Source organism: Xiphias gladius, chromosome 21 (assembly GCF_016859285.1).
Source record: "Xiphias gladius isolate SHS-SW01 ecotype Sanya breed wild chromosome 21, ASM1685928v1, whole genome shotgun sequence".
In the NCBI taxonomy this organism is placed as follows: domain Eukaryota; kingdom Metazoa; phylum Chordata; class Actinopteri; order Istiophoriformes; family Xiphiidae; genus Xiphias; species Xiphias gladius.
Genome location: NC_053420.1, coordinates 17,367,723 through 17,385,266, shown reverse-complemented (window position 1 = coordinate 17,385,266; position 17,544 = coordinate 17,367,723). Strand labels below are relative to the sequence as shown.

The following is a 17,544-nucleotide window of genomic DNA, read 5'->3' as shown; positions in this document are numbered from 1 at the left end:
CCCTGAAAAGGGAGTTGTATGTGTGCATACAGTACCTACAGTAAAAGGAACAGATCCAGAGCTTTGATATTATGATATGTAAAATGGTCAACAAGGTTTCTTCATCTTAATCTTCATCTGTTTGTCTGCAGGGTGAGTGGGAGCAGGTCATCCGGGGCTGAGAGCCCAGTGCCAACCACATTCATGCCTGAATAAACAGCTTCTGCTCACCAGCTGACTTTGACCGACTTCCAACCATTAGTGGTTTGCTAAACAAAGTCATCCCTTTAAACACTGGTAATCAGACTTTCCAGTAGTGCTAATGGTTCTTAATTTGCATAACCCTTGCTTCATATTTAAATGTTGTAGGTTTTCTGCACAATTTAGGAAATACAAAACAGGGAATATTCTAGTTTTAACTTATAATAAAAAACCTACTGCTTTTTGATAGAAATCACCAGTAAAAAATATCCGTCTGTAGCTGCATGGAACTACAGAGCATCTCTTAACTAATGTTCATGTCGACAGCAGTCAATCACCAGCAAATCCGAATTAAGTTTGTCAAGCAGAAATTAATACTGATAAAATGATGGCAAATACATTTATTGGGGCCAACTGAGCAGCTTGCAAACAAACAGCTAACAGGCTGAGAGTGAATGAGACACAGGACCAGATGGTGAGAAAAGCGACAGTGCTGCAGAGTTCAATCAACATGAGAAATCCCAGCTGAGAGATGTAAACAAACACAAGTGCCTAGCGCATACTTACATCAATCATATCAGAGACGTCATGGATGTAATATTTTGCCACAACTGCATTTGTTGCTGCCAGGTTCAACAAATAGTCATTCCGGGCTTTTGTGCATTTCAGCTTATTCTCTGAGTACTTGGCTTGTCTCTGGGGAGGAGAAAAGAGACAGAGCAGGTGAAGGAAAAAAACCATCAGTGCAGGAAAATCAAGCAGGAGGGAGGGTTCGAGTGTGTGGTCAGGCAGCTGCAGCTTTGGGACCATCAGGCAGGTGGAGATGGCAAGGAAGGTTTGGAGAAACAGGCTCTAGAGAAGCTTCTTCTGGACAGGAAAGCGTAAGGTGGCACAGCCAGGCTTACATTTAGTCATTATTCTGTCTCTCAACACTTAAGTACTAGAGGCTACAGAATGTGCACAGTGACAAAGAAGCACTTAAAGAGACTCTGGCTTTTGTGAGTTGTGTAGTTTTAAAATTCTTAATTTTTTACATGTTTATGAAGTGTTCCACATTAAAGGAATAGTTTGACATTTTGGGAAATACACTTATTTGTTGGATGAGAAGATTGATACCACTCTCATGTCTGTGAATTAAATATGAAGCTACTAATAGCAGCCAGTTAAGCTTAGCTTGATGACTGGAAACAGCAGCCTGGCTCTGTCCAAAGGTAATAAAATCCACCTTACAGCACCTCCAAAGTTTACCAGTTAACATTTTATATCTCATTTGTTAAATCCAGACAAAAACTAAAGTGTAACAAAAATGGTTGTTACATTTGTTTCTGTTTCCCCCTATGTCCAGTCTTTATGCTAAGCTAAGCTAATGGACTGGTTCCAGATACATATTTATCATATAGAGGAGAAAATGGTATCGATCTCCTCAGCTACCTCCAACGAACAAGCGTATTTCCCAAAATGTTAAACTTTTCCTTTAAGATATGATTGAATAAGTATTTACGCAGACTGCATATCTGTAGTCTTAATGTCTTTCAGTGTTCAGTCATACAAGTTTAACTAACATGGTTGGATATCTGTGTGCCTGTACTTGCAGTATGAACATATACAAATACATGTAATTGCACTTAGTACTTAGTAAACAATGTAAAGGAAATAACAGCATTTTAATGGCTTGACATTCATACTGAAAAAACACAACACGTTGATTTTAACAGTATTGACAAAACTACTTTAGTAACACAATGATTCAGACATGTCTCAGAAAAGCATTACTGCTGTTTAAAATTCAACAAAAGCATCATAATTCTAAAGCAGAGAGTTTCGCCCATTATTTAAATTGTTTATTTATACATTTCACTATACATGGACATTTTATTTCCAATTTCACAAAGCCATTAAGATGCAAATTTCAGTGGTGGGTTAGAGGAAACAGATTAACTTGTTTTTCTTCCTCTTCCTCATCCAACCTGTTTGCAGGCAGAGTAATGAGCCTAAAGCTTAGAAGAAGACACAGGGAAAAATAAGAATATTCATTGCCACGCTTGTGTTAGAAATAGTATTTGATTCCCAAACCAAGCAGCATCTCTGAGGACACCAGTCTGAAAAGGGAGAAACGCTGTCGCCCTTACAGCCTTTTGATTTCCTGCACCTGAGAGATAATGGGATAATGAGTTTCATTTGCACGAAGAAATTCTAGATGGTGATCCAGAATAAAACATCCATGGGTTCATATAAAGTACAATGTGCTCCAGAGACCACCAGAGACTTTACGCAAACTAGAAATCTGCATAAGATGGACAGAGAGTTGGATTACTGGCCGGCAGCACTGCAGTTTACGCAGTGTGTATCTGGCTGCAGACCTACAGTACGCTCCTGAGAGTTTTCTTACATTATATGGCTGCCTGTCTACTGGTCTATCCCTCTCACTCTCTCCAAGTGAACCCAACAAACAGCTGATTCTTTATTTATAAAAAATAGACTCTTTTAACCTCATCATTTAGCTTTGAGGAGAAGCTGATTAAAAGGTCTCATCTAGCCCAAATGCTAAGTTGATGATTCAGGATTTTTATCAGGAGGGCTGAAGCCGAACAGAACTGCATGTTTATGGAAACACAACACTTGTCTTATCAGAGCAATCACTCACCTTCTCTTTCATCTTCTCAATTTTCCTGACAGAGCTGCGTCTCGGCTGGCGGTCTTCGTGGCGCAGGAGGTTAACGTTGAGATCTCCTGACTTGCTGAACTGCTTCTCTTCCTGCTTCTCTGCATCCTTCAGCTTGCTTTCTGCACTGATGCTCTCAGTGTGGTACATGTGGTATGTTTTCATCACCTGCAGAGAAGCATGACAGATATTCAACAGACTGACCATTAACTGGGCTTACTGTCATCACATTTTACCATATAGGTTATTACAGGCTGATCTAAAAAGAGCTAAAGACTAACAAACTATGTTAGAAAAAGTGACAAATCAGATGATAACCCTGATTTTATCAGAAGTACATACAGTAGCCCACAGACTGAGAAAAACAAATACAGGACAACAGTTGCTTAGTAAGTCACTTCGAAATGGATGATCAGGTTTTATATCAATGCTTCATATAAAATTAGAGTTGCTAGTAGAAACTACATAGAAAGTTAAATAGGCACTAATGTTGATAGCCTAATCATTTAATTGTTTCAGTCATTTTTCCAGCAAAAATGCCAAATATTCAATGGTTTCAGCTTCTCAAATGTGAGAACTGGCTGCTTTTCTTTGTCATATATGACAGTAAACTGAATATATTTGTATTATTGGTCAGACAAAACAAGCAATTTAAGACACCACCATGGGCTCAGAGAAATTGTGATGTCCATTTTTCACATTTTTTAAGATTTTTAAGACTAAACAATTAATGATTAATCGAGAAAATGATCAGCAAATCAATCGATAATGAACATAATTGTTAGTTGCAGTCCTACATAAAATAATTAGAAAATGTGCTCAATAGAATGCAGACCTTCGCCAAGGCCAATGCCAAACAACATACACCAGACTTCAGAGGAAAAAATTCAAATTCATAGTAAATGATCTGGATCTCCCGCAAAATTCAATGGGTTCTTTCCTTGGCCACTCTCCATCCCTCCACCAAATTCAGTGTAAATGAGTTCAGTAGTTTTAGCTTAATCCTGCTGAAAAGTAAACAAACAAACAAACCAACAAACACACAGACATGGGTGATGGGGAATTGGGAAAGGACAAATAAACAAGCCCTGACTCACTATCTGAGGAGGATACTACCTCTTTGAGAAACTCTAAAAGAGTCTGTTTTTAAAGATGGATCAACTTGTGAAGGGATTATTGTTTTTATTACTCAAACACTGTTGTATCGATGGTTGAACAAGCGCCTTTTTAGGCCAAACTCCAAAAAACATTCCACGAACACACTTGTGCTTAGGCCCATTCACAAAACAACCCATTCCTGTGCACCGCAATAGCATTATTGTTACCTCTATGATGTGAGTAAAAACAAGGTGAAAAGGGGAAAGATAGCATCTTTCAAGGACTTTGCTGTCCTGTCTTTCCAAAATGTGGTTTGATTTTAGCTTTTTCATGGTGGCCTGGTGGATCAATTTGGGCCGTCAATACAGCAGTAACACAGATGTCACTACATGTGGAATATTTTAAGTGGATCCAGGGGCCCAGGGTTGTGTGTGGTTTAGTCTTTGCTGTCAAATCTTCAACTCACCCCTTTATTCCCTCCTCACCATGGCTTTCCTGGCCTCTAAATCATTTCTACAGTAACTAATCGTCACCCCAGGCCCGTTCATTTTCATCTCTTCTGTGCAGGAGAGTGACAGCATTATTTTTTGTGTTCCCCACAGTTACCTCTTCACTTTGATCTCTTCTTACACACTCGAATTTTGACACAGACAACCCTCCACCCTACTCCAACATGGTGATGACAAGACTGTAGTGACAGAAAACCCTCGTTAGACAAGACAGAAGCATCCTGCATCTTTCTTAACTTGTCCCAGATGCTAATTGAAAGAGTCTCTCCTCTTAGAAGTCAGTTCTTAGGCCTTGTAAAGGAACTTCCAGATGTGAGCTGCATCTTCAAACGTCTCAAGGATTCAGAATTGTCTATGAACACCTCAGGATGTTTCACAATCAACATAAACAGTAATTTATGTGTTTCCTGTGATCAAGTAAGTAATGCTGACTTGGTGCTGTACTTAAGCAGTAGGGTTCCTTTTATCTCTATGAACACTGATAATCAAAATCACATGTTTGCCGTTGGGTCACTTGCAACTATAATCTTCCACTGACCTCCAACCTTGTGATAGTAATATTTACCAGCGCTGCCACTTGAAGAGGCTATATTTATTCCCCTCTTTGTGCTGGAAAAAATACCTCCCCTCTCCAGGCAATGCAGGAACACTTAGTACAACAAGAACAACAGAGTGACAAAGAGCTCTAAAGCAAACACCTAAAAAGTCAAATTAATCAAAAGAATAAAAAGACACAAGTCCATTCTCAGAGTGACAAAGCTGACATCGATGTAGGTGCTCCATGAGGAGAGAAACTAGGCCAACACTCTGGTCCTCCCCAGGCTAACAAACTGTTTTTTTCAAATTCCTCTGAAAACTTGCTAGATTTCTAGCCAACTTTGAACCATCTGACTATAGGACCTGCAGCTAAAGACACAAAGTAATTTTCAGGAAGACTGAGCTTCAGCTGTGTCTGCAGGAGGTGTGTGTATGGTTGAGACCTCTGACAACAGCCTACGGCTATTCAACTCCTGAGCAGTCGCTAAGCTGGCGAAAGAAACCCAAGAGGTTTTTTCATAATGAATGTAAGGCGAGAAGTAGCTACTTCTATTCAATATGAATCTATATATTCTCAGGGCTAGTGGTTTAAGCTGCTGACCATGTTATCAGATCATCCCCAATTTGACTGAAGTTGGGGACCTTTGTCGCATGTCATCCCTCTTCTCTCTAACCTCAAGATATTCCCCTCTTGGACCATTTGTAAAAATATGAGCCTTGTATTGATATCATTCAAAAATATAACTGCCGATAACATCACAGAGTGACATGATATGCATGGGCATAAAAACAGCAGAAAAAGACAACTTGCTCAAGATAATAAGATACCAACAACCGAGTAAAATCTTTAATATAACACTAGATCATATCTGTTCATGAATAATTAATGCTGAGATTCTTCCCAAATGTGCAGAAGCGAGATGTTTTGTTGTTTCTTTCTCGCGACTAACATGTTGACATGAATCAATCACTACACAAATGAATTAACAAATGAATGAAAGCCACACCAGCACCCTAGCCTGAGACAGAGTTTCAGGATCAGTGTTGCAGTTGTTAAAAATATAAAAGGAAAAAACGTGTATGACACTGAGGCTCAGACAACAGACACAAGGTGGCTGATCAGGAAGATAAGATAAGATAGTTTTATTGATCTCTGTGGGGATATTAAGTCTATGTAGCAGGAAATTAACACAGACTGAAGCAAAGAAAACTGAATTTTCTAGAGGCCCATTGCTGCAAGCAATGTCAGGAAGTGAGTGACTGTTCAGACATTCAGGCCTTTGGTCCCATTTCTCATTTCAGATTCAGTACTACTGACAAAGCCACATACAACAGGATCTTTCCTCTCACTAATACCTCTGCTGCTGCAGCATCATACTTTTAACAATATTTGAATAATAGCTTCAGCTCACATCTCTCCCTTTCCTCTCACTCAGCAGCCGGGGATCCAAATGGGATTTCACAGTTTTCTTTCAGCAAAAATTGTTTTGTTGGCAGCCAGTGAAAACTGTTGGAAAATACCACAAGGCAGTCGCCATGTGGCCACGCTATTGATTTGCTATTTCTGTTCAATCAAATACTAACAAGGGAGCAGTAATGAAAAACAATATATTTTTTCCTCCAACAGACAGCTCTACTGCTGCCTGAGGGCCATCAAGAAGTAAATTCAGATCAGTCACCTGTTAAATATTTCACACCTCTTTGCCTGCATGTACATTATCAAACTTTGTTATTCGCAACTCGCAACTGTGGTAACTGGAAATATCCTTTTCCAACAAATTTCACCACATCATCTTCATTAGTACATTGGTTAATTGCAGCTGGTTCAAAAGAGCTTCAGAATGGCAGCTTTATGAGAAACATATAACACAATCTTAGACCCTTCACTGAGGTTCATAAACACAAAAGGCATTTGAGACAAACAGAGAAAGAAATCATGCAAAGAGAGACGAAAACAAGGAACCCACTTCAAGTACGGTCAGAATGCGAATGGTATTTAAAGTGAGAAAACAAGTATTAGATATGAAAATGTATGTGCTTTATTAACTAGCATAAAATTATTAATTTTATGCAAATGTATGTTATTGTAATAATGACTTTTCCACCTTAGCGGTGAGGTTTCACAATCTTTCTCATATAAAGAGAGAAGTGGGCTATACGTCAACATTTTACGATTTTTAGCCAGACAGCAGCTGAGGCATAGTAGAGCATGAGAAGCGGGACCATCTGAATTTTATTATGCAGCATTGTTTTCAGCCAGAGAGGGGACAGTGGGTAAAACAAATATATAGTAATATATATATTGTATATGTAAACAAATCAATAAATAAATAAACAATCATCATCAATAGTACAGAATAATGATTTGTTTCCAAGTTTTTCTGGATGCCAGAGTGAACCTGAAATACACCCTGACACCGGAAACCAAACTGGAAATAGCTGGAAGGCATAATCCTCTGAAAAGGGAGAGCAACTGCATTTTCATTTATCAACATAAAGAATGCCAAGTGTAGAGTATTGCAGCCTTGGTCAGTCTTTAAGGGTATTTGACCAACAACACAGTCCTTTTAAAATATGTATGGATGTAATTAACATACTGTATATGCACTTTTGATTATCACACGCTCCCCATAACACTGCCTGTTTCAGCATCCAAATGTACAGATGGCAGGATCAGGGAGAGTTGCCAATACTGCCCTTTGGTAGTTTGATTCTCTTCACGTTGCACAGATGAATAGGTCATATAAGGCTGCTCTGCCATCTCTTCTGTTTCACCACAGGGTACATAAGATTGCTGAAGTTGCCTGGAGCTTGTCCAGTTTTGGGCACTAAGCTTCCCGCAGTAAGAACTCGTCTCTGACTAACAGTGCAGTACAGTGTGTCCTTATCCCCGACATACATTCATCGATCTGCAGGGTTTCCAGCAGGAAATCCCATTATTAACTAGAAAATGCACTCAATAGAGCACAGACCTCTCTCAAGGCCAATGTCAAACAACATACACCAGACTTCAGAGGAAAAATTTCTAATTCATATTAAATGATCTGGATCTGCCCCAAAATTTAATAGGTTCTTTCCTGGCCCATGTGCCATCCCTCTACTAAGTTTGGTGCAAATCGGTTCAGCAGTTTTAGCGTACAAACAAACCAACAAACAGACACGAGTGAAAACAGAACCTCCTTGGCGGACGTACCAATTCAGTTCCTCAGTTATTACCAATTACTGTTCAACAAATACAATACAACTGTAAATGGTTGTAGATACTGGGGACACAAGTGAAAAAACTGCTGTTACAAAAATGTTAATAAGAAACATTTATCATAACTTATGCAAAATTCTTGTTTATGTTGTCTGACACTGTTATAACAACACAGCATGATGTGCTGACACTCCATTTAAAAATACAACTGAGAAATATGGGATTAGTAGACATGCTGTCTTCATTTATGCTGCCCTCTAATTATGCTCTACTGATTTTTGACTGTAAAAACTCAGTTGACAGTTTAATCCAAATAGAATTCATAAACACAATGATATATAAATAGGATATTTTGGGCTAAAGCCATCCCACTTGGCGATAAGTGCAACAGGAAATGTCCATCCATACTGTATATCCATTCACCACCTTCTTTTATATTAAAACATGTGGGAAGAAGCTGCAGAATGCCCCAGAGCTACTCGCTAAGAAAAAAAAATCTGCTTTTTAGAGAAGTGAGAGTTTGGGGCTACCAACAAATCAAAATGAAACAGAAGGCCGCTCCAACACAACAACAAAGATAAAGCTAACATATTGAACCAGTAGAGGAACTGGTCATTAACTGACTATCCACAATAAAGCAAAGAGATGGCATCATATACAACAAAGCAACTGAGCTGGAACTGGTGACATAAAATTAATGAGTGCTCTATTGTTATGGAAACAAAGTGTACATTATCTGCTTATCGCTTTTCCTCAAGAGCTCTCTACCTATCAAAATTTTGCAAACACAATCCAATGAATGATACAGTCATGTGTTAAGGCAGGCAGGCCTCCACAGAGACAACCAGTGAAGTGAGCCCTGAACGGAACCAGAGCTGAAGGAATCACCAGATGTTGAAGTAATTTCAGCCCTGAAACTGTCCACCTTGAGAGAAATGTGATGTTCCATTTCATAATTTATAACTGCCCAACTATTTCTCTCATGTATCATCAATAACCATCATTGTAATCCCATTTTTTACACAGCAGGTGTACAAAAAAAGGAAAAGAAAATCACTAAGAAATTAATCGCATAATTCCCTTAGTATACCAAAAAATCTGATGCACCCTCAGGGAAATTAAAAATGGCCTGCATGATCACAACAAAGTGAACTAAAAAAGAAAGAACATGAAATAAAATATCAGAAAGAAACAGAGGAAATAAAGCTTTGGATGGGCCCAGTGATGAGATAAGGAACGAGAGATCGATCTGTAGGAGACAGCGCATTACTTACAGTGTAGAGTTCATTCGTCACTTTCACCAGCTCCTCGTGCATCTGGATCCCAATGTCCTTGCTCTGAAACACAGTGAGCAGAGAGAACGAGGTTGAGAAAACAAATAATGTTTGAGCCTGCTGGAACAATTGTGTTGTCGATCATACTGACACTAAGACTTTGGTCAGTCATAGAGAAATATCTCCACAACTGTTGGATGGATGGCCAATGAATGTGGTACAGATACTCAAGGACATCCGAGGATGAATCCTATTTACTTTGGTGATCCCCTGACTTTTCATCCAGCACCAACAACAGGTCAGAATTTCCACTAGTCCTACACTTTAGTTCATTAAAAGATACTTCTAAAATGAAAGACTGACATCTTAATGCTCACTGGAAAGGCAACCCTTTTCTTTTAGGCCTTTCCTTTCTTTCATTCATCCAACAGTTAGGATTTTTGCAGTGCAATGAGCATTACAGCCTCACAGAGCTACTAGATTAGCTACAGATTTTAAGCCTTGCTCTGATAGGAAATTTACAATATAAAAGCATTTTCAGCAGGGAACTCAGGCTTGCATAACCATGGAGTGGACTATGGGATTATATCCTGACTGAGCCTGTTGTCATGTCTGTTTTTAAATTAGATTAATTTCATTCTAATTTCATTTTCTAAAATATAAAAAATGTAACCCACTGCCACAAACATACTTCCGTCTCTCTCACCAACTCTTTCCATAGCCAAACATGAAACATCATTCATGAGGGAACGAATGAAAAAATGGGAGGACACTTTTAAAAACTTGTTAGTGGAATTAATAGAGGCTCACAAATCAAATATACAATGGACAAGCTGTAGACCTTATATACATATTTACACAATCACAATAAAGTATAAATTGAGAAAACTTTCTTTTTTAGCAGACCTACTTTACATCTCTACGACATGTAACTGTAAGCAATGGCACATTCACAACTAATTTCTTATGACTATTGCACATTACTTTGCTCTTCGTATTTAGTCTTTTGCAAAGTTTCCTTTTCACCCTTTTCCTATGTGGGTTTGTACATTTGTGAACTTAGTGGGCACATGTGTGAAATATGAGTGTGTGCATGTGTGAAGTGTGTTAAAGGGCAAAGACAATGTGTGATATCCTCTGACAAAGAAAAACACCTATTGCTGTTCTTGCTGTACATACGTAAATAAAAATCAATAATGCATCAAGAGGAAAAACAAGCTCCATTTCCATTTTTATATCTAATCTTGATAATGAAACAATTGCTTAAGCCATCATTTCTCTCTGCCAACAGCTTAATCCATTTTATTTAAAATCACATGCACCTTGACTTTTCGATTTTTCCAGTCATTACACCACACAGCAAGTCTTGTGATGAAAATCATGTGACACACCTAGACTGGAAGGAGAAATAACTGACAGAGTGAATGTAATAATATATGTTTGTGTGGGAAGAGAACACAAAGCATTTATTTGAGACTTTTAAGACTGAGAAATGAGAAAATGGACCAGCATATCTCAGTGTGATGGTCTGACACATGCAAAAAAAAATGGTACCAACACCTCTTCTGCCTTGACAAAGCTAGTGAAAGTTATGTTTGAGAGAGGATGATACAAAAAACATTACCAATACAATCACAAATAGGAAGCTGGTTGAGCTACTTTTCAACAATGTGACTGTAATCTGTCTTCCATTGCATTAATATGTGTTATTAATTTGTCTTTAATGTTACCATGTAGTGGTGAGATCATCAAAATCACAGTTTGATTTAAAGCAGATCATAGTTTGTTTTGGTACATTTGATTTAGTGGATACTCGGTAAAGGTTTTGACTCAAAATTTCGATCTAGTTTCTACAAAATGGCTGTATTATAAGCTATCAACATGAATTGCAGCACAAAATTCAGACTGTTCACCTAAGATTATAATGTGGGGAGACATGAAGGAAAGTGATGCTGATTTCACCGATTTTCATCCTTGTATGAGCCGTTTTTTGTTATATTTTAGAGCTATTGTAGGTTACAGAAGGAAGTGGTAGGGCAGAGTTTACTTGAACAAGCATACAGGAAGTGGCGGCGGAACAAGGCACTGACAAACTCTTTGGGCGCACATTAGACTCAATGGCAATGTCGCCATGTTTTTTGTTTGTTAAAGGTGAAAAATAAATCAGCCAAAACTGAGACAAGGCTATCCGCGACTATAGCATTGTGATTTTCGACTTTTCGACGTGTGGGTCGAGACGCAGAGCCCCATTAACGATGACGTTTTAAAAGAACAGGCCAACACACCCCTGAAGCCACCCCTTTTGAACTTTTGATTGTAACTGACTGTAATTGCTGTGCAAGAATTGCAAGAAAACTTAGTGGCTGCAAACTACAATCTCTCACAAAGCCTGGTTGCTATGATAAGTGAGACTTAGTAATGTGAAATGAACTACAGTTTGGCATGGAGGGGAAATAGGCCACACCAGGCAACATCAAAGCTTACCTATGGGGAATAACAGTGAAACCATTAAAACATCAAAACAAATCCAACTTGCCAGTCAGATCTTAAGGTCTTTACAGGTGATGGAGGGAAAGGAAACGTCGTAAAAATTAAAGCCAAATTTATGACTGAAACAGCTGATGCTTACAGCTATTTAGTGGAGCTAGGTGGGCTGTTGGTGTGCAGCTAAAATTGCAAAAACTGTGCAGTGTGTGTGATGTGCTTTCAAATATAACAACAACATTTAATATAGTATAAAAAGTTCTGTGATCTCCATGTGCTCACTACTTTTGACAGCTCTCTTACCAGTGTCAACAGCTGACTAATTTCTTCTGGTGCACGCAAAACAGCGCATAATGACTCAGCAAGATGCGTCATGGTCATTTCACATATAAATCATGTTGAGTAGCTTCTTTTTCTTTCAGAGGAGGAGCTGTGCTAAAAGAAAACCTCACTGCACCCATATAGACAAGGAGTAACAGTAAACAGAGGCAAGGCAAGTACTCATGCATTTCACTCATGTGCACGCACACACACACACACACACACACACACACACACACACACAAATTCAAACCACACCCATCCACTGTTCAGAGGGCTTCATAGACAAACATAAGTAAACATTTTTGTCCACACCCTGCTTAGCTGTAATAAGTGTCCCTGAAAAAACTTGCTACTGGTGAGTCAGTAACTAAACTAATCATCAAAGAGAGAAAAACTCATAAAACAAAAATTTACTCCAACAGTTAAACTGGATTAAGAAATGTGCCCAGAAGAGGAAAAACAAATAACCTTAGTAATACAGGGGGATTTGTTGTTTTTGCTTTTATCTGGAGCGCAGGCATTAAGTCCTACTCAAACAAGCATTGGACTGAATGTGATAAATGGTGAGAATCCTCAGAGGGCTCTAGCAGCTGGTGAATGGCATCTGTATGCATCAGTAGCTCTGAAGTGAGACAGACTGCAGCATGTACTGCAGAGGCTCAGGGGGAGCAGGGAGGGTTCAACCAGCGAACGACTGCGATCCTCCTGTACATTCACACATTTCTCATCTACTATACATTATTTAGGACCTGGTTGCTGTTCCGAACACAGCAGTGCAACTCTGTGATGAGCCTTTAAACTGAGTCATGAAATTAACACCACACCTGTAAAATATGAAAAAGATTTGGAGAATTTTTTGGGAATATTCAGCTCTTTGCAAATATTCAGCTCTGGTTTATAGCTGGCCTGAATTAAGGTTTAACCAAATTAGCTACATAGAGTACTAACATAACATCCTGATAAATACAATATATCATTAATATGATACATTCCCATTATACTGTAAGCCATAGTTGTGGTAATTGTTTATATGATTGAAAATAAAGTTTTTGTCAACCGCTTTACTTTTTATCCTTGATTGCTTTTCCATGTCCAAAGGTCAATCATCCAAAGCTCTTCCATTATTTTCAGTTTAGGATTTTTTTAATTTTCTCCAGGGCTCCATGACATTATTTATGATACATTATTTATTATTTTCCAAAATGTCTGCCAGCAAGCAGCTACTGCGCCATCCGCTCACGTTAAAAAATAGAAAAGCTACCTGAGGGCACCTGACTGATAAAGGATGGAGTGTTTCTCTCTTTTCAGCTCTTGCTTAGCTTCTGACACACACAGACACATGTCCACACAAACACGCACGCACACACACACACACACACACACACACACACACACACACACACACACACACACACACACACACACACACACAGAGATATCTGAATAGACCCTTGCAAGCAGAGTGGCGCTCACCTACAGGAAGGCCTGCAAGGTGAACATAGGGTTCTAATGTTTGGATAAGACCTCAGTCATCTCTGCTATGTGCTGACAGTGAGCCAGGCATTGCTCACAGTGGAAGGGGCTGCAGAGCCTTGGGCCAGGGGGGTCTCAGCTCCATTTTTCCCCATGTGGCTTCCACTGCTCTGCAAGCCTGAGAGATCTCATATACCTTCTACTAATTCAATGTGAGCTGAGACAGAGCTCATGGTTCCCCCTTTTTCTTAGTGCTACCCTCAGTTTGTATGCAAGACTAGACTTAGGGAAAGATATGGGCAAGCTTCATTTCAACAGCTACAACTTGTACCCTGCAAGTTCAAATGGACAGTTACTACCATTAATGACAATGAGACGATAAGTTTAGAAATAAGACGCCTGAGAGATGAAGTACATTTCTCAGCAAATAAAGCAGATTGCTTTGTATTTGTGTCTTCCTTGGATTTTCTTTGTACCGGTGATGAGAAAGTAAAAGTAAACAAAGAGGGATGATAGTTTCACTGACCTTCTTGAACAGGCGGATGACGTCCTCGCTGATCTGGGCCAAACGGACAATAACATTGTTGGTGTAGATGTCGCTGAGGGTGGCATGGTCGCGGCTCTCACGCCTCGTCTGGTTTAGCACCAGGTACCAGCAGTTTACTGAGGACAGCAGGTGCTGGTCTTTCCTGAAAAAAACAGGAGGAATACATGATTGTTACAATGTCTCTCAGGTTAAATCCAAGTCAGGATGATATTTTCAGTTTTATGTGACATAATCCAAGTTTAAACAAGACTTAAAAAAAGAGCCTGCAGTCATGCTAGCAGCCCTGTGAAGCCATAGTTAGGCACAGTGGCACTTTGAGCTAAATGCTAATATCAGCATGCTAACATGCTAAAAATGAAAATGCTAGCTTGTTGATGTTTAGCAAGTATAATGTTAACCATATTCTCCATCTTAGTTTAGTGTGTTAGCATGCGGACATTTTCTAGTTAAAAGTAAACACTAAGTGCCATCCCTAGAGCTATGCCGCTATGGTGAACATATCCAAAAAATGGCCAAACAAGACTAATAACAGCACTACACTGTTTTATAGGCAGCAATAATATTACTTGGCTTAAGATGAAAGCATTTGAAGTTACTGTTAAAGTAAACAATATAGCAACAGACATAATGTCCTAAAGGAAGACAACCTGTGGTGGCCACAATTTTTCCTTGTTTCATTCATTACACGATTTCTGCCTCAGTGAATGTCTACCACCCCCTCACTCCATCATTTCCTCCCTGTCCTCCGGCCACCTAACAGTGCTGAACTCTAGAAGGGGCATCAATTGGTTAAATGTATAATGCTGGTGACCATAATGATCCAGAGAGTCATGGGTCCTGATTGCAGCATAATCAGTTTAAACCGTCTCCGCCTCGGGGGCTTTCACATAGAAAGACCAAGGCATATAGACACAGAAGCAGACAGACACACACACAATCCCTTCAAACCCATACCCTTGTTTGGATCCTATCTGAGCATTAATCAATCACCCAACCCCGAAGAAGAGACAAAGAGAGAGAGGGAAATGAGAGCACAGGAGGGGGAGAGCCAGAGCGGAGTGGGGGATAGGGTTTCATTGAGCAGGAAAAAGGGATGAGCATCAAAGAACCCCCTTCAGAGAGCCTGCATAATGCTAGTCACATCTAATGAAGTTGATGTCTAGCTACTACAGAGTGCTTTCTCCATTATTAGTTTACTTACAGTTAGGTACATAAGCAATTTCCATTTTGCCATTTTGCCCTGGCAAAATTGTGTACAATTTTTATACATAGTCCTTAATAATCAGGGACGATGTGTAAAAATGACTGTAATTCCTAAATGGTCAACGCAATATTTTTGTTAAACTCCTTGAATTAAAGCTCTACACTTCAATCATATCTTGACGGCTTTGTGGTGGTGTGGTGTACAGAGGCAAAATTATGAAAATTGTGTCACTGTCCGAATACTTATGTACCTAACTGTAACTCTGCCCCTAATACACTTACATCAGGCTGACAGGACACAAGCACCAGCAGATCATCCTCATAACATCAGTGAAGGGCAGAAGATGGGTTGGCGTGTGTAGTAAACTTCATCTATCCATTTATTACTTGGCTTGCATCTTCAATGTTAGACCCTGGTCAAGTCAATTAATTTGTAATTATAAAAATGTAATGGTAATTTGAAAGAGCTGAGAAAATGCAGCCATCAATCCACGCCACATTTCAGTCTTACAATCAAGAAGTAATAATAAAATTCTTAAATTGGACATTCATTTACTGGATCAGAATGAGATTAACCCATCTGACAGAGTAAGAAAAGGATGGGTAGGATTTAGGTTTTACTAACAACAGAGGACCTAATGTAGAACATTTTCTCCTTCTCTCCTGTGGGATAGCTTATTTCTACTGTCTCACCATCCCTCATTTCATACCAGTTCTGCTTGACTGACCTATCTGTCTGCAAGGGACGGGGCTCTTTGGTTTGTAATTGCTGTTTGTGGTTGAGAGATTTAGGGAACTAATACCTCTACTCTCTGCTAATCCCTAAAAGTGGTCAGAGATGCTTCATCACGTCCCTAAGTACAACCAGGCTCTCATTTTCTTCTCCTCATCAGCTTCCCACCCAAGCACAGTTCACTGTACGCTGGAGGTAAATCCTCCACCCTCCAATGATGATTTAAAGTACTTGTTGAACCGTGGTCCCCAATGTGCTGGTAAAACTGCTGCTTAAGTCACTTTTCCTTTAAGGTTATTAAGTGTTTCACTTGACTGAAGTATCAGGTTATTTACTTTTGATGCCACATCGACTATTTTACAATGTAACCTACATTTTTGGAATTCATTGGCCTTACAGGTATTTAATCTGCAGGACAGTATATAGATTTTTTTTTTTTTAATGTTCATAAAGCACCAAACAGAACTAAGAGTCTATAATCATGCTAACACGTCTGTTAGGCACGGTGGTGCTTGGAGCTAAACAGGCTCCCAGCTTGTTAGCGTGCGGCAAACTCCCACAATGCTAATGTGCTGATGTTTAGGAGGTGTAGTATAATCTTCACCATCTCAGTTTAGTGTGTTAGCATGCTAATGTTTGCTAATTAGCAAATACTTAGAACAATTGACACTGATGAGAATGTCAATAGTATATGGTCATAAAACAGGAGTACTGGAGAAATTAAAATTTGGATCCGATGATGGTGCTATACGGAAAGTAAGGAATCACCAGCATTATTACATTTCATCCTGAGGGGGACATGAATGTCTGTACCATATTTCATAACAATCCATTGAATAGCTGTTGAGATATTTAAGTAAAAACCACAAATGTAAACCTTGTGGCGGTGCTGTGGTAAAAGGTAGGGATCACTAAAGTGATTAGGATAGATGATCTAGCTGTAAAACAATTTGTGGCAATCCGTCTAGTAGATATGGAGACATTTCACTGGATAGCTGAAAACTTTGACCTGCTTGTGGCACTACAGAAAAAGCCAAGGGATCACAAAACTCAGCAGACTCACTTTATCAAACTCACTTATCTTCTCAGGACCATGAATGTCTGTACAAAATATCATCCCAATCCATTCAATCGTTGTTGAAATATTTCAGTCTGGACCAACACTACCATCCCTACAGCCAAGCTAAGGTATCCTTACTTATTCTTACATCAGCTACTGAGTTTGACAGTTTATTAAAAAATGTAAAAGGGTGACAATTTAGGGAAAAGCTCTTAATGAAGGATTAAGAAGGTTTGAAGTTCAATGTTCTTAACGTTAAAG

General features: G+C 39.2%; 1 protein-coding gene across 1 annotated transcript in view; it reads right to left on the bottom strand.

Moving 5' to 3' along the window:
* The window catches only part of srgap3 (SLIT-ROBO Rho GTPase activating protein 3), a 57,409-nt gene that overhangs the window by 19,666 nt on the left and 20,199 nt on the right, over window positions 1–17,544 (bottom strand). The window contains exons 3-6 of the mRNA XM_040159423.1: window positions 14,267–14,429; window positions 9,460–9,522; window positions 2,825–3,010; window positions 748–876 (exon numbers count right to left, since the gene is read on the bottom strand). Of these exons, the coding sequence (XP_040015357.1) occupies window positions 748–876; window positions 2,825–3,010; window positions 9,460–9,522; window positions 14,267–14,429 (541 nt within the window). The remainder of the gene's footprint in view (window positions 1–747; window positions 877–2,824; window positions 3,011–9,459; window positions 9,523–14,266; window positions 14,430–17,544) is intronic.